The 27,500-nt window shown below is 36.4% G+C and overlaps 1 protein-coding gene across 19 annotated transcripts in view; it reads right to left on the bottom strand.

The window, feature by feature from the left end:
* LOC113802004 (extracellular matrix organizing protein FRAS1) overlaps nt 1-27,500 on the bottom strand; it is a 96,211-nt gene that overhangs the window by 45,633 nt on the left and 23,078 nt on the right. For 8 of the 19 annotated variants that reach the window (XM_070115785.1, XM_070115781.1, XM_070115783.1 and 5 more), the window contains exons 19-32: nt 18,220-18,345; nt 17,137-17,262; nt 16,811-16,942; nt 15,050-15,184; nt 9,885-10,016; nt 9,561-9,695; nt 9,219-9,350; nt 8,876-9,010; nt 8,096-8,227; nt 7,419-7,550; nt 6,875-7,006; nt 6,549-6,683; nt 5,764-5,895; nt 5,227-5,358 (exon numbers count right to left, since the gene is read on the bottom strand). In XM_070115785.1, coding sequence (XP_069971886.1) covers nt 5,227-5,358; nt 5,764-5,895; nt 6,549-6,683; nt 6,875-7,006; nt 7,419-7,550; nt 8,096-8,227; nt 8,876-9,010; nt 9,219-9,350; nt 9,561-9,695; nt 9,885-10,016; nt 15,050-15,184; nt 16,811-16,942; nt 17,137-17,262; nt 18,220-18,345 — 1,848 coding nt within the window. Of the gene's footprint in view, nt 1-667; nt 791-1,124; nt 1,257-1,791; nt 1,924-2,570; nt 2,706-2,896; nt 3,029-3,437; nt 3,570-4,115; nt 4,248-4,900; nt 5,036-5,226; nt 5,359-5,763; nt 5,896-6,548; nt 6,684-6,874; nt 7,007-7,418; nt 7,551-8,095; nt 8,228-8,875; nt 9,011-9,218; nt 9,351-9,560; nt 9,696-9,884; nt 10,017-15,049; nt 15,185-16,810; nt 16,943-17,136; nt 17,263-18,219; nt 18,346-27,500 lie in introns of all 19 variants that reach the window. The other 11 variants (XM_070115768.1, XM_070115787.1, XM_070115771.1 and 8 more) reach the window with 7 other exon arrangements.

The following is a 27,500-nucleotide window of genomic DNA, read 5'->3' as shown; positions in this document are numbered from 1 at the left end:
ATTATCATAATTGTTATTCATATTATCATTATGATCATCATTATCTTCATCATCATTAATATCATTATCATTATCATTACAAGTTTTGCTATGACTGTAATCTGTATTTTCATTACTATTATTATTAGTATTGTCATTTTTGTTGTTGTTCTTGTTGTTCGTCGCAATAGTCACAGTCACCATCACTTTTATCATGTTGCTCTACCTTTCATCATATTGCTATTGTTATCATTATTCATTATCTATCGCTCTTATCACTTATTTCTTATTATCAATACTCAGATTACATTCATCTGTATCACTATTACTGAAATCATTATCTTCACCACCGTTTTTTTTATAATATTAATTGCTATTACCATCGTTATTATTATTGTCCTTGTTGCTGTTGTTATCACTGCTATATAATGATAGGTTTTTATTACCACTGTCGTTTTCACACTTAAGAGGTTGTCTGCTGATGTTGCGATGTTTTCAGTGGGAGTTTTCGGTCAACTTTGCAATGCTGTAACTCTGCGCGACTCTCCCGTATTATCAAGTAAATCTTAGTCAACACAGCCTAAACTACATACCTTCACCCCCCCCCCCCCTCATCCCCCACAGAGAGCTGCAGCCAACACGGTCTTCAATCCATTTGATCAATCCTTTATCCGAAGAAGAAACTTACCCTCGGTGCAGCAAGTACAGCCGTCGAGGCAAATGTTATCGACTTTGTCTTCTCCCTCCACGCAGGACACGTCGCAGCGGCCGTCCGCCAGTTGGCATTCGGAAGTCTGCACGCAGTCCGTCTCTGAAACAGGTGAATTTGAGATGTATGGGGCATAGGGGAGGCAGTGAATTGGGAATGTATTCTCTCTCTCTCTCTCTCTCTCTCTCTCTCTCTCTCTCTCTCTCTCTCTCTCTCTCTCTCTCTCTCTCTCTCTCTCTCTCTCTCTCTCTCTCTCTCCCTCCCTCCCTCCCTCCCTCCCTCCCTCCCTCCCTCCCTCCCTCCCTCCCTCCCTCCCTCCCTCCCTCCCTCCCTCCCCCCTCTCTCCACGTTATCATTTCGCTATCAATATCTTTAATTTTCTCTCTACTTATAGTTCTTACAAGTACGAATACCAAAGAGATCAGAGGCGGCCTACCCCTGACGCAGCAGGAGCAGTTGTCGTACTTGCAGAGCCCCGACAGAGCCTGTTCGCCGTCCATGCACTTGTGGTTGCAGTATCCGTGTCTGGAGAGACACTGTTGCTCCAAATCGGGACAAGGTTCTGTCTCTGCAGTGAGGATGGATTAGTGACTGATTAGTGACTGGTGTTTAGATGATGATACTGATAATAACATTGATGAGTATGACGATGGTGATAGGTATTGGAAGGATGGATAGGAACCTTCAAATATATGTCGTAAGAAGCTTTTAGTAATAGCGATTTATGAAAAAAAATCAGTCATGGATGTAAATATCCGATGGTATATTTTCTCTTTTATTACCGTCAAAATCATTTTGCATTATTGCTATTATCATTATTATTATCAACACGGGTCTGTTGACTCTGGAATGGCGACCATATCCATAATAAGGTTAAAAAAAAATCATGTAGATAAATGATACAGAGTCCATATATGTTTCATGAAGGAAACCCATCGCTTGCGAGATCCTTATCACCTATCATTTCGCTGTCAGTATTTAAAATTCTGTATTTACTTATATATTTTTTCAAGTACGAATATAAATAAAATACAAATCTACAAATCTACTTCGCATCAAAATAGTCTTATAGTACGGATTGTAAAACAAACAAAATAGCCTACTCTTGACACAGCAGAAGCAGTCATCGTGCGTGCAGAGTCCCGAAAGAGCTTCCTCGTCAGACATGCACGTGTGGTTGCAGTATCCGTGTCTGGAGAGACACTGTTGCTCCAAATCGGGACAAGGATCTGTCTCTGCAGTGAGGGTGGATTAGTGACTGGTGTTTAGATGATGATACTGCTAATAACATTGATGAGTGTGATGATGATGATAAGTATTGGAAGGATGGAAAGGGACCTTCAATTATATGTCAAAACAAGCTTTTAGTAATAGCGAAATTTATGAAAACATCAGTCATGGATGTAACTATACTTATATCTATACTCATATGGTATATTTTATCCTTTTTACCGTCATAATCATTTTGCATTATTGCTATTATCATAATTATCATCAACATTATCTTCACCAACATTAACCATTTTCACTATTATTATCATTATTATCAGTACTGCTATTATTATCATGATAAACGTAGTATAGATGCATAAGTAAACGGTAAACACATTACCCTTGACGCAGCAGGAGCAAAAAAAAAAATCAAGTAGATAAATGATACAGATTCCATATATTGCAATGTTTCATGAAGGAAACCCATTCGCTTGCGAGATCCTCATCACCTATCATTTCGCTGTCAGTATTTAAAATTCTCTATTTACTTATATATATATTTTTTTTTTCAAGTACGAATATGAATAAAAATACAAAACTACTTACCTGCAATGATTTCGCATCAAAATAGTCTTATAGTACAGATTGTAAAACAAACGAAATAGCCTACTCTTGACACAGCAGAAGCAGTCATCGTGCGTGCAGAGTCCCGAAAGAGGTTCTTCGTCAGAACTGCACTCGTGGCTGCAGTATCCACCAGTGGCGTTGCACTGCATGTCTAGATCTGGACAGGGATCTGTTGACACTGGAGTAGCGACCATAGCATCAATAAAGACAACAACAAAACTCATATTGATAAATGATACAAAGAGTCCATTTATTGCAAAGCTTCATGAATGACACTCATTCGCCCATCATTTCGCTACTAATATCTTTAATTTTCTCTCTACTTATAATTCTTACAAGCGCGAATACCAGAGACCAGAGGCGGCCTACCCTTGACGCAGCAGAAGCAGTCATCGTGCGTGCAGAGCCCCGACAGAGCTTCCTCGTCAGACATGCACGTGTGGTTGCAGTATCCGTGTCTGGAGAGACACTGTTGCTCCAAATCGGGACAAGGTTCCGTCTCTGCAGTGAGGGTGGATTAGTGACTGATGTTTAGATGATGATACTGATAATATTGATGAGTGTGATGATGATGATAAGTATTGGAAGAATGGATAGAGACCTTCAATTATATGTCATAACAAGCTTTTAGTAATAGCGAAATTTATGAAAACATCAGTCATGGATGTAACTATACTTATATCTATACTTATATGGTATATTTTATCTTTTTTTACCGTCATAATCATTTTGCATTATTGCTATTATCATTATTATCAACAAATCTACTTACCTGCAATGATTTCGCATCAAAATAGTAATAGCATTATTGCTATTATCATTATTATTATCAACAAATCTACTTACCTGCAATGATTTCGCATCAAAATAGTCTTATAGTACGGATTGTAAAACAAACAAAATAGCCTACTCTTGACACAGCAGAAGCAGTCATCGTGCGTGCAGAGTCCCGAAAGAGGTTCTTCGTCAGACATGCACGTGTGGTTGCAGTATCCGTGTCTGGAGAGACACTGTTGCTCCAAATCGGGACAAGGATCCGTCTCTGCAGTGAGGGTGGGTTAGTGACTGATTAGTGACTGGTGTTTAGATGATGATACTGATAATAACATTGATGAGTATGACGATGGTGATAGGTATTGGAAGGATGGATAGGAACCTTCAAATATATGTCGTAAGAAGCTTTTAGTAATAGCGATTTATGAAAAAAAAAAAAATCAGTCATGGATGTAAATATCCGATGGTATATTTTCTCTTTTATTACCGTCAAAATCATTTTGCATTATTGCTATTATCATAATTATTATCAACACGGGTCTGTTGACTCTGGAATGGCGACCATATCCATAATAAGGTTAAAAAAAAATCATGTAGATAAATGATACAGAGTCCATATATGTTTCATGAAGGAAACCCATCGCTTGCGAGATCCTCATCACCTATCATTTCCCTGTCAGTATTTAAAATTCTGTATTTACTTATATATTTTTTCAAGTACGAATATAAATAAAATACAAATCTACTTACCTGCAATGATTTCGCATCAAAATAGTCTTATAGTACGGATTGTAAAACAAACAAAATAGCCTACTCTTGACACAGCAGAAGCAGTCATCGTGCGTGCAGAGTCCCGAAAGAGGTTCTTCGTCAGACATGCACGTGTGGTTGCAGTATCCGTGTCTGGAGAGACACTGTTGCTCCAAATCGGGACAAGGATCTGTCTCTGCAATGAGGATGGATTAGTGACTGATTAGTGACTGGTGTTTAGATGATGATACTGCTAATAACATTGATGAGTGTGATGATGATGATAAGTATTGGAAGGATGGAAAGGGACCTTCAATTATATGTCAAAACAAGCTTTTAGTAATAGCGAAATTTATGAAAATATCAGTCATGGATGTAACTATACTTATATCTATACTTATAGGGTATATTTTATCTTTTTTACCGTCATAATCATTTTGCATTATTGCTATTATCATCATTATCATCAACATTATCTTCACCAACATTAACCATTTTCACTATTATTATCATTATTATCAGTGTTGTTTTTATTATCATGATAAACGTAGTATGGATGCATAAGTAAACGGTAAACACATTACTCTTGACGCAGCAGGAGCAAAAAAAAAAAAAAAAAAATCAAGTAGATAAATGATACAGAGTCCATACATGTTTCATGAAGGAAACCCATTCGCTTGCGAGATCCTCATCACCTACCATTTCGCTGTCAGTATTTAAAATTCTCTATTTACTTATATATTTTTTTCAAGTACGAATATGAATACAAATACAAAACTACTTACCTGCAATGATTTCGCATCAAAATAGTCTTAAAGTACAGATTGGAAAACAAACAAAATAGCCTACTCTTGACACAGCAGAAGCAGTCTTCGTGCGTGCAGAGTCCCGAAAGAGGTTCTTCGTCAGAACTGCACTCGCGGCTGCAGTATCCACCAGTGGCGTTGCACTGCATGTTCAGATCTGGACAGGGATCTGTTGACACTGGAGTAGCGACCATAGCATCAATAAAGACAACAACAAAGCTCATATTGATAAATGATACAAAGAGTCCATTTATTGCAAAGCTTCATGAATGACACTCATTCGCCTATCATTTCGCTACTAATATCTTTAATTTTCTCTCTACTTATAATTCTTACAAGCGCGAATACCAGAGATCAGAGGCGGCCTACCCTTGACGCAGCAGGAGCAGTTGTCGTACTTGCAGAGCCCCGACAGAGCTTCCTCGTCAGACATGCACGTGTGGTTGCAGTATCCGTGTCTGGAGAGACACTGTTGCTCCAAATCGGGACAAGGTTCCGTCTCTGCAGTGAGGGTGGATTAGTGACTGATGTTTAGATGATGATACTGATAATATTGATGAGTGTGATGATGATGATAAGTATTGGAAGAATGGATAGAGACCTTCAATTATATGTCATAACAAGCTTTTAGTAATAGCGAAATTTATGAAATCAGTCATGGATGTAACTATACTTATATCTATACTTATAGGGTATATTTTATCTTTTTTACCGTCATAATCATTTTGCATTATTGCTATTATCATTATTATCAACAAATCTACTTACCTGCAATGATTTCGCATCAAAATAGTAATAGCATTATTGCTATTATCATTATTATTATCAACAAATCTACTTACCTGCAATGATTTCGCATCAAAATAGTCTTATAGTACGGATTGTAAAACAAACAAAATAGCCTACTCTTGACACAGCAGAAGCAGTCATCGTGCGTGCAGAGTCCCGAAAGAGGTTCTTCGTCAGACATGCACGTGTGGTTGCAGTATCCGTGTCTGGAGAGACACTGTTGCTCCAAATCGGGACAAGGTTCCGTCTCTGCAGTGAGGGTGGATTAGTGACTGATGTTTAGATGATGATACTGCTAATAACATTGATGAGTGTGACGATAATGATAAGTATTGGAAGGATGGATAGGGACCTTCAATTATATGTCAAAACAAGCTTTTAGTAATAGCGAAATTTATGAAAACATCAGTCATGGATGTAACTATACTTATATCTATACTTATAGGGTATATTTTATCTTTTTTACCGTCATAATCATTTTGCATTATTGCTATTATCATCATTATCATCAACATTATCTTCACCAACATTAACCATTTTCACTATTATTATCATTATTATCAGTGTTGCTTTTATTATCATGATAAACGTAGTATAGATGCATAAGTAAACGGTAAACACATTACCCTTGACGCAGCAGGAGCAAAAAAAAAAAAAAATCAAGTAGATAAATGATACAGAGTCCATATATTGCAATGTTTCATGAAGGAAACCCATCGCTTGCGAGATCCTCATCACCTATCATTTCGCTGTCAGTATTTAAAATTCTCTATTTACTTATATATATATATATTTTTTTTTCAAGTAGGAATATGAATAAAAATACAAAACTACTTACCTGCAATGATTTCGCATCAAAATAGTCTTATAGTACAGATTGGAAAACAAACGAAATAGCCTACTCTTGACACAGCAGAAGCAGTCTTCGTGCGTGCAGAGTCCCGAAAGAGGTTCTTCGTCAGAACTGCACTCGTGGCTGCAGTATCCACCAGTGGCGTTGCACTGCATGTTCAGATCTGGACAGGGATCTGTTGACACTGGAGTAGCGACCATAGCATCAATAAAGACAACAACAAAGCTCATATTGATACATGATACAAAGAGTCCATTTATTGCAAAGCTTCATGAATGACACTCATTCGCCTATCATTTCGCTACTAATATCTTTAATTTTCTCTCTACTTATAATTCTTACAAGTACGGATAACAGAGATCAGAGGCGGCCTACCCTTGACGCAGCAGAAGCAGTCATCGTGCGTGCAGAGCCCCGACAGAGCTTCCTCGTCAGACATGCACGTGTGGTTGCAGTATCCGTGTCTGGAGAGACACTGTTGCTCCAAATCGGGACAAGGTTCCGTCTCTGCAGTGAGGGTGGATTAGTGACTGATGTTTAGATGATGATACTGATAATATTGATGAGTGTGATGATGATGATAAGTATTGGAAGAATGGATAGAGACCTTCAATTATATGCCATAACAAGCTTTTAGTAATAGCGAAATTTATGAAAACATCAGTCATGGATGTAACTATACTTATATCTATACTTATATGGTATATTTTATCTTTTTTTACCGTCATAATCATTTTGCATTATTGCTATTATCATTATTATTATCAACAAATCTACTTACCTGCAATGATTTCGCATCAAAATAGTAATAGCATTATTGCTATTATCATTATTATTATCAACAAATCTACTTACCTGCAATGATTTCGCATCAAAATAGTCTTATAGTACGGATTGTAAAACAAACAAAATAGCCTACTCTTGACACAGCAGAAGCAGTCATCGTGCGTGCAGAGTCCCGAAAGAGGTTCTTCGTCAGACATGCACGTGTGGTTGCAGTATCCGTGTCTGGAGAGACACTGTTGCTCCAAATCGGGACAAGGATCTGTCTCTGCAGTGAGGATGGATTAGTGACTGATTAGTGACTGGTGTTTAGATGATGATACTGATAATAACATTGATGAGTATGACGATGGTGATAGGTATTGGAAGGATGGATAGGAACCTTCAAATATATGTCGTAAGAAGCTTTTAGTAATAGCGATTTATGAAAAAAAAAAAAATCAGTCATGGATGTAAATATCCGATGGTATATTTTCTCTTTTATTACCGTCAAAATCATTTTGCATTATTGCTATTATCATTATTATTATCAACACGGGTCTGTTGACTCTGGAATGGCGACCATTTCCATAATAAGGTTAAAAAAAATCATGTAGATAAATGATACAGAGTCCATATATGTTTCATGAACGAAACCCATCGCTTGCGAGATCCTCATCACCTATCATTTCCCTGTCAGTATTTAAAATTCTCTATTTAATTATATATTTTTTCAAGTACGAATATAAATAAAATACAAATCTACTTACCTGCAATGATTTCGCATCAAAATAGTCTTATAGTACAGATTGGAAAACAAACAAAATAGCCTACTCTTGACACAGCAGAAGCAGTCATCGTGCGTGCAGAGTCCCGAAAGAGGTTCTTCGTCAGACATGCACGTGTGGTTGCAGTATCCGTGTCTGGAGAGACACTGTTGCTCCAAATCGGGACAAGGATCTGTCTCTGCAATGAGGATGGATTAGTGACTGATTAGTGACTGGTGTTTAGATGATGATACTGCTAATAACATTGATGAGTGTGATGATGATGATAAGTATTGGAAGGATGGAAAGGGACCTTCAATTATATGTCAAAACAAGCTTTTAGTAATAGCGAAATTTATGAAAATATCAGTCATGGATGTAACTATACTTATATCTATACTTATAGGGTATATTTTATCTTTTTTACCGTCATAATCATTTTGCATTATTGCTATTATCATCATTATCATCAACATTATCTTCACCAACATTAACCATTTCCACTATTATTATCATTATTATCAGTGTTGCTTTTATTATCATGATAAACGTAGTATGGATGCATAAGTAAACGGTAAACACATTACCCTTGACGCAGCAGGAACAACAACAACAAAAAAATCATGTAGATAAATGATACAGAGTCCATATATGTTTCATGAAGGAAACCCATCGCTTGCGAGATCCTCATCACCTATCATTTCGCTGTCAGTATCTAAAATTCTGTATTTACTTATATATTTTTTCAAGTACGAATATGAATAAAAATACAAAACTACTTACCTGCAATGATTTCGCATCAAAATAGTCTTAAAGTACAGATTGTAAAACAAACGAAATAGCCTACTCTTGACACAGCAGAAGCAGTCATCGTGCGTGCAGAGTCCCGAAAGAGGTTCTTCGTCAGAACTGCACTCGTGGCTGCAGTATCCACCGGTGGCGTTGCACTGCATGTTCAGATCTGGACAGGGATCTGTTGACACTGGAGTAGCGACCATAGCATCAATAAAGACAACAACAAAGCTCATATAGATAAATGATACAAAGAGTCCATTTATTGCAAAGCTTCATGAATGACACTCATTCGACTGTGAGACCCTCAACACCCATCATTTCGCTATTAATATCTTTAATTTTCTCTCTACTTATAATTCTTACAAGTACGAATACCAGAGATCAGAGCGGCCTACCCTTGACGCAGCAGGAGCAGTTGTCGTACTTGCAGAGCCCCGACAGAGCTTCCTCGTCAGACATGCACGTGTGGTTGCAGTATCCGTGTCTGGAGAGACACTGTTGCTCCAAATCGGGACAAGGTTCTGTCTCTGCAGTGAGGATGGATTAGTGACTGATTAGTGACTGGTGTTTAGATGATGATACTGATAACATTGATCAGTATGACGATGGTGATAAGTATTGGAAGAATAGATAAGATCATTGTCATTATCACAGTCACCATCATTGTCATAAATAGTGTTGCTTTATTATCATGATAAACGTAGTATGGATGTATAAGTAAACGGTAAACACATTACCCTTGACACAGCAGGAGCAGTTTTCGTGAGCGCAGAGCCCCGCCAGAGCCACTTCGCCAGACTGGCACTCGCGGTGGCAGTATCCCCCGGTGGCGTTGCACTGCATGTTCAGATCTGGGCACGGGTCTGTTGACACTGGAATGGTGACCAAATCCATAATAAGTTTTTTAAAAAAATCATGTAGATAAATGATACAGAGTCCATATATTACAATGTTTCATGAAGGAAACCCATTCGCATGCGAGCTGTCAATATTTAAAATTCTGTATTTACTTACATATTTTTTTTCAAGTACGAATACCAAAGAGATCAGAGGCGGCCTACCCTTGACGCAGCAGGAGCAGTTGTCGTACTTGCAGAGCCCCGACAGAGCTTCCTCGTCAGACATGCACGTGTGGTTGCAGTATCCGTGTCTGGAGAGACACTGTTGCTCCAAATCGGGACAAGGTTCTGTCTCTGCAATGAGGATGGATTAGTTCCTTGTGCTAATGCTTAGGTCAGGGTTGTCAAAGACGCGGCCGCCCTACTCCTATGTGCGGCCCGCGACATGTCAGCTGCGTCAATCTTACCGTCAGCCGTTTTACATGATTAATTAACCCAGTCCTTGGTCTTCTAAGATGATCACATACTTAGTTGTTGTTGTTGTTGTTTTTTAATGAATGTAATATCAAGGAGTGGCATACTCTTGGTCAACTGCTAATTGTGTGCCCTGGAAAGGTCATAACCGGCCCGCATGGTGACAAGAATAATTATTATCCTGTGCAATTACGATCACCAATGAGGGAAGGTAACGCTATATACAATTTCATACCATTAGTATCTGGAAAGTGAATTAAACTTTATCCACAAGTACATAAGGTATGACACCCCTGGCTGAGTAGATGATGGTGATTAAGACTAAGACTATGACTGACTATGACTATGGCTATGACTGACTATGACTATGACTATGACTGACTATGACTATGACTGACTATGACTATGACTGACTATGACTATGACTGACTATGACTATGACTATGACTGACTATGACTATGACTGACTATGACTATCACTATGACTGACTATGACTATGACTATGACTGACTATGACTATGACTGACTATGACTATGACTGACTATGACTATGACTGACTATGACTGACTATGACTATGGCTATGACTGACTATGACTATGACTGACTATGACTGACTATGACTATGACTGACTATGACTATGACTATGACTGACTATGACTATGACTGACTATGACTATGACTGACTATGACTATGACTGACTATGACTATGACTGACTATGACTATAACTGACTATGACTATGGCTGACTATGACTATGACTGACTATGACTATGACTATGACTGACTATGACTATGACTGATTATGACTATGACTGACTATGACTATGACTGACTATGACTATGACTGACTATGACTATGACTATGACTGACTATGACTATGGCTGACTATGACTATGGCTATGACTGACTATGACTATGACTGACTATGACTATGGCTATGACTGACTATGACTATGACTGACTATGACTATGACTGTGACTGACTATGACTATGGCTATGACTGACTATGACTATGACTGACTATGACTATGACTGACTATGACTATGACTGACTATGACTATGACTGACTATGACTATGACTGACTATGACTATGACTATGACTGACTATGACTATGACTGACTATGACTATGACTGACTATGACTATGACTGACTATGACTATGACTATGACTGACTATGACTATGGCTATGACTGACTATGACTATGACTGACTATGACTATGACTGACTATGACTATGACTGACTATGACTATGGCTGATTATGACTATGACTGACTATGACTATTACTGACTATGACTGACTATGACTATGACTGACTATGACTATGACTGACTATGACTATGACTGACTATGACTATGACTGACTATGACTATGACTGACTATGACTATGACTGACTATGACTATGACTGACTATGACTATGACTGACTATGACTATGACTGACTATGACTATGACTGACTATGACTATGACTGACTATGACTATGACTGACTATGACTATGACTGACTATGACTATGACTGACTATGACTATGACTGACTATGACTATGACTGACTATGACTATGACTGACTATGACTATGACTGACTATGACTATGACTGACTATGACTATGACTGACTATGACTATGACTGACTATGACTATGACTGACTATGACTGACTATGACTATGACTGACTATGACTATGACTGACTATGACTATGACTGACTATGACTATGACTGACTATGACTATGACTGACTATGACTATGACTGACTATGACTATGACTGACTAGACTGACTTTGACTATGACTATTACTGACTATGACTATTACTGACTATGGCTATGACTGACTATGACTATTACTGACTATGGCTATGCCTATGACTGACTATGACTATGACTGACTATGACTATGACTGACTAGACTGACTTTGACTATGACTATTACTGACTATGACTATTACTGACTATGGCTATGACTGACTATGACTATTACTGACTATGGCTATGACTATGACTGACTATGACTGACTATGACTATGACTGACTATGACTATGACTGACTATGACTATGACTGACTATGACTATGACTGACTATGACTATGACTGACTATGACTATGACTATGACTGATTATGACTATGACTGACTATGACTATGACTGACTATGACTATGACTTTGACTGACTATGACTATGACTGACTATGATTATGACTGACTATGACTATGACTGACTATGACTATGACTGACTATGACTATTACTGACTATGGCTATGACTGATTATGACTATTACTGACTATGGCTATGACTGACTATGACTATGACTGACTATGACTAAGACTGACTATGACTGACTATGACTATGACTGACTATATGATTGACTACGACTATGACTAAGACTGACTATGACTGACTATGACTATGACTGACTATGACTATGACTGACTATATGATTGACTACGACTATGACTGACTATGACTATGACTGACTATGACTATGACTGATTATGACTATGACTGACTATGACTATGACTGACTATGACTGACTATGACTATGACTGACTATGACTATGACTGACTATGACTATGACTGACTATGACTATGACTGACTATGACTATGACTGACTATGACTATGACTGACTATGACTATGACTGACTATGACTATGACTGACTATGACTATGACTGACTATGACTATGACTGACTATGACTATGACTGACTATGACTATGACTGACTATGACTATGACTGACTATGACTATGACTGACTATGACTATGACTGACTATGACTATGACTGACTATGACTATGACTGACTATGACTATGACTGACTATGACTATGACTGACTATGACTATGACTGACTATGACTATGACTGACTATGACTATGACTGACTATGACTATGACTATGACTGACTATGACTATGACTGACTATGACTATGACTGACTATGACTATGACTGACTATGACTATGACTGACTATGACTATGACTGACTATGACTATGACTGACTATGACTATGACTGACTATGACTATGACTGACTATGACTATGACTGACTATGACTATGACTGACTATGACTATGACTGACTATGACTATGACTGACTATGACTATGACTGACTATGACTATGACTATGACTGACTATGACTATGACTGACTATGACTATGACTGACTATGACTATGACTGACTATGACTATGACTGACTATGACTATGACTGACTATGACTATGACTGACTATGACTATGACTGACTATGACTATGACTAACTATGACTGACTATGACTATGACTGACTATGACTATGACTGACTATGACTATGACTGACTATGACTATGACTGACTATGACTATGACTGACTATGACTATGACTGACTATGACTATGACTGACTATGACTATGACTGACTATGACTATGACTGACTATGACTATGACTGACTATGACTATGACTGACTATGACTGACTATGACTATGACTGACTATGATTATGACTGACTATGACTGACTATGACTATGACTGAATATGACTATGACTGAATATGACTATGACTGACTATGACTATGACTGACTATGACTATGACTGACTATAACTATGACTGACTATGACTATGACTGACTATGACTATGACTGACTATGACTATGACTGACTATGACTATGACTAACTATGACTATGACTGACTATGACTATGACTAACTATGACTATGACTGACTATGACTATGACTGATTATGACTGACTATGACTATGACTGACTATGACTGACTATAACTATGACTATGATTGAATATGACTATGACTATTACTGATTATGACTATGACTGACTATGACTATGACTATGACTGACTATGACTATGACTGACTATGACTATGACTGGCTATAACTATGACTATGACTGACTATAACTATGACTATGACTGACTATGACTATGACTGGCTATAACTAGGACTATGACTGACTATGATTATGACTGACCATGACTATGGCTGACTATGACTATTATTGACTATGACTATTACTGACTATGGCTATGACTGACTATGACTATTACTGACTATGGCTATGACTGACTATGACTATGACTGACTATGACTATGACTGACTATGGCTATGACTGACTATGACTATTACTGACTATGGCTATGACTGACTATGACTATGACTGATTATGACTATGACTGACTATGGCTATGACTATGACTATGGCTGACTATGACTATGACTGACTATGACTATGACTGACTATGGCTATGACTTTGACTGACTATGACTATGACTGACTATGACTATGACTGACTATGACTATGACTGACTATGATTATGACTGACTATGACTATGACTGACTATGACTATGACTGACTATGACTATGACTGACTATGACTATGACTGACTATCACTATGACTGACTATCACTATGACTGACTATGACTGACTATGACTATTACTGACTATGACTATTACTGACTATGACTATGACTGACTATGACTATGACTGACTATGACTATGACTATGACTGACTATGACTATGACTATGACTGACTATAACTATGACTATGACTAACTATGACTATGATTATGATGATGATGATGATGATATTGATACTAGTATTGGTGATAATGATAAGTGATGTGAATCATCAGATCACAAATGATACAAAAGGCTTCAATAATAACAGAAATGAGGAAAACACCATTGATGGATATAATAATGCTTGTACCCGTCAGTGTTATTTATTTATTACACTTGCTATCATTTACTATCATTGCTATCATCATCATTGACATTATCATTGGTATTATCAATATCACTAACATTATCATCATCATCAATGCTGTTTTTATCACAATCATAAGAGCAGTATGGATACATGAGTAAACGGATAAATACATTACCCTTGACGCAGCAGGAGCAGTTTTCGTGAGCGCAGAGCCCCGCCAGAGCCACTTCGCCAGACTGGCACTCGCGGTGGCAGTATCCCCCGGTGGCGTTGCACTGCATGTTCAGATCTGGGCACGGGTCTGTTGTTCCTGGAGAAATAACGATATGGATAATGGTAATGATGATAAGTGTTATAATGAGATTGCAATAAGATCCTTCTATCTTCAAAGGAAATTTAAACTGATAACAAATTTAAAAAAAATACAAGACTATTGAATAAAAATATTGTTCTTGAGGTAAAAGCTTGGTAATTCATCAGAAATAGCTTAGACCACAATTGTAATTAGTACAGTAACAATCAGGAAGACACCACTAATAATGATAATGATACTAATGTTACAATAAAAAAACAAAAAAAGACATTAGTAAAAGAAAATGGAGCCATAACATGCCTACAAAGGAATCGCAAATAAAGGCAGCTTTTGTCAGGTGTAAAAGACAAACAGGTCATTAGAAAGGCAAGCATGACCATATCATAACAAACATCCCAATGATAATTACTACAATAGTAATGATAATAAAACCATAACAATGATACAGATCATGTTGGTTCACTTCAAGAACTGAAAAAGAAACAGGCAAGAGATATAGGACGAAAGAAAACAAAATAATTAAGCCTTTTGATGAGTTACAGCTACGGACCTGAAGCCTTACCTGCGCTATGCAAGGGATTTAAACTGCCGTGATTTAGATATTTCAAAGAAAAATATAAAAATAGTAATAAGATAATCACTATGATCATAAAAAGGCTGAATACAACAAAAACACAAATTAAAAACATTAAAAAATTCATAAAACTACTGCAGTTCCATCATATCAGATACATTTTCAGGAAATCGAAAGAAACATATTTGTTTGCTTGGTTACAGTAAATAGTTGCTAAAATATTCACTACAGATATTAACAAAGATGAAAATATTGTTGATACCTTGTAGCATATCTTTTATTGTTAATATATTAATTAGTAAAGACCGGAAAAGAATTATTCATTTAGTCTCTATTAAAAAGGTAACCTGTAATATAAAATAGAGCACATTATCATCACGTACTATCATGCATCTATTTAAGAGCATGAATATGGATAGAAATGCAGAGCTACAGATATGTATTCATTTAAGTGTGTGTGTAGTTATACGTTTAGTCAGTTGTTAAGATATTTATCCATATACACATACATATATTTACTTCCTCGCAAGGAAAATCGCATTTAAATTCCATTTCGAAAACTCAGTTCCACGATGTATGAACACTTTCAGCTTTCATTACACGATAGATATTCGAAGTAAGCTTAACAGATGACCATTACCAATCTCGCGAATTATAAATTTCCAAATACGAATTCACGCAGAGCGTCTAGTTGCTATCATTCTACCACCTTTTCCAATAAATATACGAATGATGCAATTGTAAAATAAACATTAAAAAATAAGTGGGCATCTATCCATTGTCACGTCATGAGCAGCTGTCGGAAAAGCACACACATGCATGTATTTGTGTTTACAGGACATAGACAGATGGTTCCTTTTAAATTCCCTTTATGAAGTTTATATGAACATCACTTCATATAATGAGTATGTATCGCAAAACTTAATGAAATTCATTCACCTGCGAGAACTTCATCACGTGAATATCAGAAAGCTATCAATATTTTATGATTCCCATTATTTCATACATCCTTAAAGTACAGGTGTCAAAAGTGAGATGAAATAGATTACCCCTAACGCAGCAGGAGCAGTTGTCGTACTTGCAGAATCCTGACAGAGCCACTTCGTCAGGCAGGCACGTATGGTTACAGTATCCGTGCCTGGCGTGACACTGTAAATCCAAATCTGGACAAGGTTCTGTATCTGCAATTGAACCATAACTTCAAGATGTTAAATCAAAAAGCAATGTACCAAATGCCCGCATACATATCTAACACGTAAAGTTTTTTTGTCATTATACCTAAACATACATTATTCCTCCAGTATTTACTTCTCTTAATGGGCAACGATTTCAATTTCATTCTAAAAAGTAAAAGAAAAAGAAATGAAAGCTTTACCCTTGACGCAGCAGGAGCAGTTGTCGTATCTGCAGAGCCCCGACAGAGCCACTTCGTCAGACTTGCAATCGTGGTTGCAGTATCCACCGGTGGCGTTGCACTGCATGTTCAGATCAGGACACGGGTCTGTTTAGGCAGTGAAAATGGATTAGTAATCAGATAATGTAAAATCATAACAGTCATAGTGATTATTAGGAATGTTATCAATAACGCTAATAAAATGTATGTAGGTGTATACATACACATACATATACTTGATATATACACATATGTGTAAATGAATATACACATATGTATATATGTGTATATAATACATATATGTATATACACATACATATATTTTATGTAAAATAGGATACGCACACATCTATAGATATATGTGTGAAAATATGTCAACATGCATACATATGAAAATAGATACTGCTGAATATAGTGAGCACGTATAACTCTTTACTACATTACGTAAGTATCATTTCACTGTCAATTATTTTACTTTATTGTTGCATGTAACATTCTTGAAAGTACGGATTTTAAAAACAATTAAAACAGTTGCCCGGCGCTTTGAAAATGATGATGATTTTATTGATACTGACAATGATAAAGATGAGTACTGGAGAGACAGGAGACTAATGACAACATAGAGATGAAGTAGAACCAAAGATGACTGAGGTGAATGTTTCTGCCATTGATATGAAGAGGTGTGAAAATGCATTGGAGTAGCGAGGGTTAAGATTATCGTGCTTTTATTGATGCAATGTTGCAGAAAATGTCTTGTAACGCATTTTGTTTGAAAAATTGCGTAGTTATGACTTAGAAAGCTTACTTATTGTTATTACTCCAGGAATGTAGTAGGAAACAATAATATATAGGGATAAATATACGATCATTGTAAATTAATAGATGAATGTATAATTAGTAATAACACACCTGAAATCCAAAAATCGAAGACTACAATGATAATTATCACTATCATCTATCATAATCATACCATCGATTTGTTTGTCAGTTATCTGTTACATTTCTAATTATCATGGAAATAATATGATACGATAATACGATTCAATCAATACATAAAAAAAATACCTTTGACACAACAGGAGCAGTTGTCGTACTTGCAGAGCCCCGACAGAGCCAGTTCGTCATCCATGCACTTGTGGTTGCAGTATCCCCCGGTGGCGTTGCACTGCATGTTCAGGTCAGGACAGGGATCTGCGTCGGAAGCGGAAACGGATTAGTGTCAATTATTGAATGATGGGTTAATACCGATAGCTTATGGGTGATTTGTAATTATGTAGTAAATGATAATGAATACAGAAATAAAAGAAAATTAGAAAGTGGCAATATATTACCAAGAAAGGAAGATAATTCATCATAAACATTTATAAGATAATATTGTAATTATTTATAGCATTGTTTACGATGAGAAAGACATAATGTTGCTAATAATTCTGCGCTAAAATGCATATTTGACCAAGGTGAACGTGTCTATCAGATGACAAAGATATGAAAATAATTAGGAACATTAGTATCACCATAATAACCATAATAATAATGATTCCGGGAGTAACAATGATAATGATAATAGAACACTAAAGAAATAAAATCATTAGAGAGATACACAGCGTAAGGAAACCAAAAGGAACGGAAGATTTTGAATAATTGCGATAAACAGATTTCCATACTGAATGTCTCCACTTCTAAGACAGATTTCTCTACTGAATGTCTCTACTTCTAAGACAGATTTCCATACTGAATGTCTCTACTTCTAAGACAGATTTCCATACTGAATGTCTCTACTTCTAAGACAGATTTCCATACTGAATGTCTCTACTTCTAAGACAGATTTCCATACTGAATGTCTCCACTTCTAAGACAGATTTCCATACTGAATGTCTCTACTTCTAAGACAGATTTCCATACTGAATGTCTCTACTTCTAAGACAGATTTCCATACTGAATGTCTCTACTTCTAAGACAGATTTCCATACTGAATGTCTCCACTTCTAAGACAGATTTCCATACTGAATGTCTCTACTTCTAAGACAGATTTCTATACTGAATGTTTCTGTTTCAAAGACAGAAAGGCGTGCCAGCGAAATGGATACCCAGAGGCTATAATTCCCTTCCTCTTTTCCCAAAACTCTGAAAGACTAGCAGTTTAGAAAGACTAGCAGTTTAGAAGGACTAGCAGTTTAGAAAGACTAGCAGTTTAGAAAGACTAGCAGTTTAGAAGGACTAGCAGTTTAGAAGGACTAGCAGTTTAGAAAGACTAGCAGTTTAGAAAGACTAGCAGTTTAAAAAGACTAGCAGTTTAGAAAGACTAGCAGTTTAGAAGGACTAGCAGTTTAGAAAGACTAGCAGTTTAAAAAGACTAGTAGTTTAGTAAGAGACTAGCAGTTTAGAAGGACTAGCAGTTTAGAAGGACTAGCAGTTTAGAAAGACTAGCAGTTTAGAAAGACTAGCAGTTTAGAAGGACTAGCAGTTTAGAAGGACTAGCAGTTTAGAAAGACTAGCAGTTTAGAAAGACTAGCAGTTTAGAAGGACTAGCAGTTTAGAAGGACTAGCAGTTTAGAAGGACTAGCAGTTTAGAAAGACTAGCAGTTTAGAAAGACTAGCAGTTTAAAAAGACTAGCAGTTTAGAAAGACTAGCAGTTTAGAAGGACTAGCAGTTTAGAAAGACTAGCAGTTTAAAAAGACTAGTAGTTTAGTAAGAGACTAGCAGTTTAGAAGGACTAGCAGTTTAGAAGGACTAGCAGTTTAGAAAGACTAGCAGTTTAAAAAGACTAGTAGTTTAGTAAGAGACTAGCAGTTTAGAAAGACTAGCAGTTTAGAAGGACTAGCAGTTTAGAAAGACTAGCAGTTTAAAAAGACTAGTACTTTAGTAAGAGACTAGCAGTTTAAAAAGACTAGTAGTTTAGTAAGAGACTAGCAGTTTAAAAAGACTAGTACTTTAGTAAGAGACTAGCAGTTTAAAAAGACTAGTAGTTTAGTAAGAGACTAGCAGTTTAGAAAGACTAACAGTTTAAAAAGACTAGTAGTTTAGTAAGAGACTAGCAGTTTAGAAAGACTTGCAGTTTAGAAAGACTAGTAGTTTAGAAAGACTAGCAGTTTAGAAAGACTAGCAGTTTAGAAAGACTAGTAGTTTAGTAAGAGACTAGCAGTTTAGAAAGACTAGCAGTTTAGAAAGACTAACAGTTTAGAAAGACTAGCAGTTTAGAAAGACTAGTAGTTTAGAAAGACTAGCAATTAGAAAGACTAGTAGTTTAGTAAGAGACTAGCAGTTTAGAAAGACTAACAGTTTAGAAAGACTAGCAGTTTAGAAAGACTAGTAGTTTAGTAAGAGACTAGCAGTTTAGAAAGAGACTAACAGTTTAGAAAGACTAGCAGTTTAGAAAGACTAGTAGTTTAGTAAGAGACTAGCAGTTTAGAAAGACTAACAGTTTAGAAAGACTAGCAGTTTAGAAAGACTAGTAGTTTAGTAAGAGACTAGCAGTTTAGAAAGACTAGCAGTTTAGAAAGACTAGTAGTTTAGTAAGAGACTAGCAGTTTAGAAAGACTAGCAGTTTAGAAAGACTAGCAGTTTAGAAAGACTAGCAGTTTAGAAAGACTAGCAGTTTAGAAAGACTAGCAGTTTAGAAAGACTAGTAGTTTAGAAAGACTAGCAGTTTAGAAAGACTAGCAGTTTAGAAAGACTAGTAGTTTAGTAAGAGACTAGCAGTTTAGAAAGACTAGCAGTTTAGAAAGACTAGCAGTTTCGTAAGAGACTAGCAGTTTAGAAAGACTAGCAGTTTAGAAAGACTAGTAGTTTAGTAAGAGACTAGCAGTTTAGAAAGACTAGCAGTTTAGAAAGACTAGCAGTTTAGTAAGAGACTAGCAGTTTAGAAAGACTAGCAGTTTAGAAAGACTAGTAGTTTAGTAAGAGACTAGCAGTTTAGAAAGACTAGCAATTTAGAAAGACTAGCGGTTTAGAAAGACTAGCAGTTTAGAAAGAGACTAGCAGTTTAGAAAGACTAGCAATTTAGAAAGACTAGCGGTTTAGAAAGACTAGCAGTTTAGAAAGAGACTAGCAGTTTAGAAAGACTAGCCGTTTAGAAAGAGACTAGCAGTTTAGAAAGACTAGCAGTTTAGAAAGACTAGCAGTTTAGAAAGACTAGCAGTTTAGAAAGACTAGCAGTTTAGAAAGAGACTAGCAGTTTAGAAAGACTAGCAGTTTAGAAAGACTAGCAGTTTAGAAAGACTAGTAGTTTAGAAAGACTAGCAGTTTAGAAAGACTAGCAGTTTAGAAAGACTAGTAGTTTAGTAAGAGACTAGCAGTTTAGAAAGACTAGCAGTTTAGAAAGACTAGCAGTTTAGAAAGACTTGCAGTTTAGAAAGACTAGTAGTTTAGAAAGACTAGCAGTTTAGAAAGACTAGCAGTTTAGAAAGACTAGTAGTTTAGTAAGAGACTAGCAGTTTAGAAAGACTAGCAGTTTAGAAAGACTAGCAGTTTAGAAAGACTAGTAGTTTAGAAAGACTAGCAGTTTAGAAAGACTAGCAGTTTAGAAAGACTAGTAGTTTAGTAAGAGACTAGCAGTTTAGAAAGACTAGCAGTTTAGAAAGACTAGCAGTTTAGAAAGACTAGTAGTTTAGTAAGAGACTAGCAGTTTAGAAAGAATAGCAGTTTAGAAAGACTAGCAGTTTAGTAAGAGACTAGCAGTTTAGAAAGAGACTAGCAGTTTAGAAAGACTAGTAGTTTAGAAAGACTAGCAGTTTAGAAAGACTAGTAGTTTAGTAAGAGACTAGCAGTTTAGAAAGAATAGCAGTTTAGAAAGACTAGCAGTTTAGTAAGAGACTAGCAGTTTAGAAAGAGACTAGCAGTTTAGAAAGACTAGTAGTTTAGTAAGAGACTAGCAGTTTAGAAAGAGACTAGCAGTTTAGAAAGACTAGTAGTTTAGTAAGAGACTAGCAGTTTAGAAAGAATAGCAGTTTAGAAAGACTAGCAGTTTAGTAAGAGACTAGCAGTTTAGAAAGAGACTAGCAGTTTAGAAAGACTAGTAGTTTAGTAAGAGACTAGCAGTTTAGAAAGACTAGCAATTTAGAAAGACTAGCGGTTTAGAAAGACTAGCAGTTTAGAAAGAGACTAGCAGTTTAGAAAGACTAGCAGTTTAGAAAGAGACTAGCAGTTTAGAAAGACTAGCAATTTAGAAAGACTAGCGGTTTAGAAAGACTAGCAGTTTAGAAAGACTAGCAGTTTAGAAAGAGACTAGCAGTTTAGAAAGACTAGCAATTTAGAAAGACTAGCGGTTTAGAAAGACTAGCAGTTTAGAAAGAGACTAGCAGTTTAGAAAGACTAGCCGTTTAGAAAGAGACTAGCAGTTTAGAAAGACTAGCAGTTTAGAAAGACTAGCAGTTTAGAAAGACTAGCAGTTTAGAAAGACTAGCAGTTTAGAAAGACTAGCAGTTTAGAAAGAGACTAACAGTTTAGAATGACTAGCAGTTTAGAAAGAGACTAGCAGTTTAGAAAGACTAGTAGTTTAGTAAGAGACTAGCAGTTTAGAAAGACTAGCAGTTTAGAAAGACTAGCAGTTTAGAAAGACTAGCAATTTAGAAAGACTAGCGGTTTAGAAAGACTAGCAGTTTAGAAAGACTAGCAATTTAGAAAGACTAGCGGTTTAGAAAGACTAGCAGTTTAGAAAGAGACTAGCAGTTTAGAAAGACTAGCAGTTTAGAAAGAGACTAGCAGTTTAGAAAGACTAGCAATTTAGAAAGACTAGCGGTTTAGAAAGACTAGCAGTTTAGAAAGACTAGCAGTTTAGAAAGAGACTAGCAGTTTAGAAAGACTAGCAGTTTAGAAAGACTAGCAGTTTAGAAAGACTAGTAGTTTAGTAAGAGACTAGCAGTTTAGAAAGAATAGCAGTTTAGAAAGACTAGCAGTTTAGTAAGAGACTAGCAGTTTAGAAAGAGACTAGCAGTTTAGAAAGACTAGTAGTTTAGTAAGAGACTAGCAGTTTAGAAAGAGACTAGCAGTTTAGAAAGACTAGTAGTTTAGTAAGAGACTAGCAGTTTAGAAAGAATAGCAGTTTAGAAAGACTAGCAGTTTAGTAAGAGACTAGCAGTTTAGAAAGAGACTAGCAGTTTAGAAAGACTAGTAGTTTAGTAAGAGACTAGCAGTTTAGAAAGACTAGCAGTTTAGAAAGAGACTAGCAATTTAGAAAGACTAGCGGTTTAGAAAGACTAGCAGTTTAGAAAGAGACTAGCAGTTTAGAAAGACTAGCAGTTTAGTAAGAGACTAGCAATTTAGAAAGACTAGCGGTTTAGAAAGACTAGCAGTTTAGAAAGAGACTAGCAGTTTAGAAAGACTAGCAGTTTAGAAAGAGACTAGCAGTTTAGAAAGACTAGCAATTTAGAAAGACTAGCGGTTTAGAAAGACTAGCAGTTTAGAAAGACTAGCAGTTTAGAAAGAGACTAGCAGTTTAGAAAGACTAGCAATTTAGAAAGACTAGCGGTTTAGAAAGACTAGCAGTTTAGAAAGAGACTAGCAGTTTAGAAAGACTAGCCGTTTAGAAAGAGACTAGCAGTTTAGAAAGACTAGCAGTTTAGAAAGACTAGCAGTTTAGAAAGACTAGCAGTTTAGAAAGACTAGCAGTTTAGAAAGACTAGCAGTTTAGAAAGACTAGCAGTTTAGAAAGACTAGCAGTTTAGAAAGACTAGCAGTTTAGAAAGACTAGCAGTTTAGAAAGAGACTAACAGTTTAGAATGACTAGCAGTTTAGAAAGAGACTAGCAGTTTAGAAAGACTAGTAGTTTAGTAAGAGACTAGCAGTTTAGAAAGACTAGCAATTTAGAAAGACTAGCGGTTTAGAAAGACTAGCAGTTTAGAAAGAGACTAGCAGTTTAGAATGACTAGCAGTTTAGAAAGAGACTAGCAGTTTAGAATGACTAGCAGTTTAGAAAGAGACTAGCAGTTTAGAATGACTAGCAGTTTAGAAAGAGACTAGCAGTTTAGAAAGACTAGCAGTTTAGAAAGACTAGCAGTTTAGAAAGACTAGCAGTTTAGAAAGACTAGCAGTTTAGAAAGAGACTAACAGTTTAGAATGACTAGCAGTTTAGAAAGAGACTAGCAGTTTAGAAAGACTAGCAGTTTAGAAAGAGACTAGCAGTTTAGAAAGACTAGCAATTTAGAAAGACTAGCGGTTTAGAAAGACTAGCAGTTTAGAAAGAGACTAGCAGTTTAGAAAGACTAGCAGTTTAGAAAGAGACTAGCAGTTTAGAAAGACTAGCAATTTAGAAAGACTAGCGGTTTAGAAAGACTAGCAGTTTAGAAAGACTAGCAGTTTAGAAAGAGACTAGCAGTTTAGAAAGACTAGCAGTTTAGAAAGACTAGCAGTTTAGAAAGACTAGTAGTTTAGTAAGAGACTAGCAGTTTAGAAAGAATAGCAGTTTAGAAAGACTAGCAGTTTAGTAAGAGACTAGCAGTTTAGAAAGAGACTAGCAGTTTAGAAAGACTAGTAGTTTAGTAAGAGACTAGCAGTTTAGAAAGAGACTAGCAGTTTAGAAAGACTAGTAGTTTAGTAAGAGACTAGCAGTTTAGAAAGACTAGCAGTTTAGAAAGACTAGTAGTTTAGTAAGAGACTAGCAGTTTAGAAAGACTAGCAATTTAGAAAGACTAGCGGTTTAGAAAGACTAGCAGTTTAGAAAGAGACTAGCAGTTTAGAAAGACTAGCAGTTTAGAAAGAGACTAGCAGTTTAGAAAGACTAGCAATTTAGAAAGACTAGCGGTTTAGAAAGACTAGCAGTTTAGAAAGACTAGCAGTTTAGAAAGAGACTAGCAGTTTAGAAAGACTAGCAATTTAGAAAGACTAGCGGTTTAGAAAGACTAGCAGTTTAGAAAGAGACTAGCAGTTTAGAAAGACTAGCCGTTTAGAAAGAGACTAGCAGTTTAGAAAGACTAGCAGTTTAGAAAGACTAGCAGTTTAGAAAGACTAGCAGTTTAGAAAGACTAGCAGTTTAGAAAGACTAGCAGTTTAGAAAGAGACTAACAGTTTAGAATGACTAGCAGTTTAGAAAGAGACTAGCAGTTTAGAAAGACTAGTAGTTTAGTAAGAGACTAGCAGTTTAGAAAGACTAGCAATTTAGAAAGACTAGCGGTTTAGAAAGACTAGCAGTTTAGAAAGAGACTAGCAGTTTAGAAAGACTAGCAGTTTAGAAAGAGACTAGCAGTTTAGAAAGACTAGCAATTTAGAAAGACTAGCGGTTTAGAAAGACTAGCAGTTTAGAAAGACTAGCAGTTTAGAAAGAGACTAGCAGTTTAGAAAGACTAGCAATTTAGAAAGACTAGCAGTTTAGAAAGACTAGCGGTTTAGAAAGACTAGCAGTTTAGAAAGAGACTAGCAGTTTAGAAAGACTAGCCGTTTAGATAGAGACTAGCAGTTTAGAATGACTAGCAGTTTAGAAAGAGACTAGCAGTTTAGAAAGACTAGCAGTTTAGAAAGACTAGCAGTTTAGAAAGACTAGCAGTTTAGAAAGACTAGCAATTTAGAAAGACTAGCAATTTAGAAAGACTAGCGGTTTAGAAAGACTAGCAGTTTAGAAAGACTAGCCGTTTAGATAGAGACTAGCAGTTTAGAATGACTAGCAGTTTAGAAAGAGACTAGCAGTTTAGAAAGACTAGCAGTTTAGAAAGACTAGCAGTTTAGAAAGACTAGCCGTTTAGATAGAGACTAGCAGTTTAGAATGACTAGCAGTTTAGAAAGAGACTAGCAGTTTAGAAAGACTAGCAGTTTAGAATGACTAGCAGTTTAGAAAGAGACTAGCAGTTTAGAAAGACTAGCAGTTTAGAATGACTAGCAGTTTAGAAAGAGACTAGCAGTTTAGAAAGACTAGCAGTTTAGAAAGACTAGCAGTTTAGAAAGACTAGTAGTTTAGTAAGAGACTAGCAGTTTAGAAAGACTAGTAGTTTAGTAAGAGACTAGCAGTTTAGAAAGAATAGCAGTTTAGAAAGACTAGCAGTTTAGAAAGAGACTAGCAGTTTAGAAAGACTAGCAGTTTAGAAAGAGACTAGCAGTTTAGAAAGACTAGCAATTTAGAAAGACTAGCGGTTTAGAAAGACTAGCAGTTTAGAAAGACTAGCAGTTTAGAAAGAGACTAGCAGTTTAGAAAGACTAGCAATTTAGAAAGACTAGCGGTTTAGAAAGACTAGCAGTTTAGAAAGAGACTAGCAGTTTAGAAAGACTAGCCGTTTAGAAAGACTAGCAGTTTAGAAAGACTAGCAGTTTAGAAAGACTAGCAGTTTAGAAAGACTAGCCGTTTAGATAGAGACTAGCAGTTTAGAATGACTAGCAGTTTAGAAAGAGACTAGCAGTTTAGAAAGACTAGCAGTTTAGAATGACTAGCAGTTTAGAAAGAGACTAGCAGTTTAGAAAGACTAGCAGTTTAGAATGACTAGCAGTTTAGAAAGAGACTAGCAGTTTAGAAAGACTAGCAGTTTAGAAAGACTAGCAGTTTAGAAAGACTAGTAGTTTAGTAAGAGACTAGCAGTTTAGAAAGACTAGTAGTTTAGTAAGAGACTAGCAGTTTAGAAAGAATAGCAGTTTAGAAAGACTAGCAGTTTAGAAAGAGACTAGCAGTTTAGAAAGACTAGCAGTTTAGTAAGAGACTAGCAGTTTAGAAAGAGACTAGCAGTTTAGAAAGAGACTAACAGTTTAGAAAGACTAGCAGTTTAGAAAGACTAGCAGTTTAGAAAGACTAGCAGTTTAGAAAGACTAGCAGTTTAGAAAGACTAGCAGTTTAGAAAGAGACTAGCAGTTTAGAAAGACTAGCAGTTTAGAAAGACTAGCAGTTTAGAAAGACTAGCAGTTTAGAAAGACTAGCCGTTTAGATAGAGACTAGCAGTTTAGAATGACTAGCAGTTTAGAAAGAGACTAGCAGTTTAGAAAGACTAGCAGTTTAGAAAGAGACTAGCAGTTTAGATAGACTAGCAGTTTAGAAAGACTAGCAGTTTAGAAAGAGACTAGCAGTTTAGAAAGACTAGCCGTTTAGAAAGAGACTAGCAGTTTAGAAAGACTAGCAGTTTAGAAAGAGACTAGCAGTTTAGAAAGACTAGCTGTTTAGAAAGACTAGCAGTTTAGAAAGACTAGCAGTTCAGAACTACCGTGATTAATCTTGTTATGGAACACGTAAGAAAGCTTTGCCACTTCGCCAGGCAGGCACGTATGGCTAGAGGATCCGTCTTTGAAGTGACACTACTTGCAAGGACAAGGTTCTGTGTGTGCAGTGAGGATGGATTGGTTTCTTATGCTGACTGATGATGGCGATGATGATACTGACACTAATGATGATGACATGTACTGAAACAGCAAATAGGGAAGGAACTAAAATAAGCAAGAT

Source organism: Penaeus vannamei, chromosome 38 (genome assembly GCF_042767895.1).
Source record: "Penaeus vannamei isolate JL-2024 chromosome 38, ASM4276789v1, whole genome shotgun sequence".
NCBI classification, from domain to species: Eukaryota; Metazoa; Arthropoda; class Malacostraca; order Decapoda; family Penaeidae; genus Penaeus; species Penaeus vannamei.
Note: the sequence above shows the minus strand (reverse complement) of the source record. Positions and strands in the feature narration are given on the sequence as shown.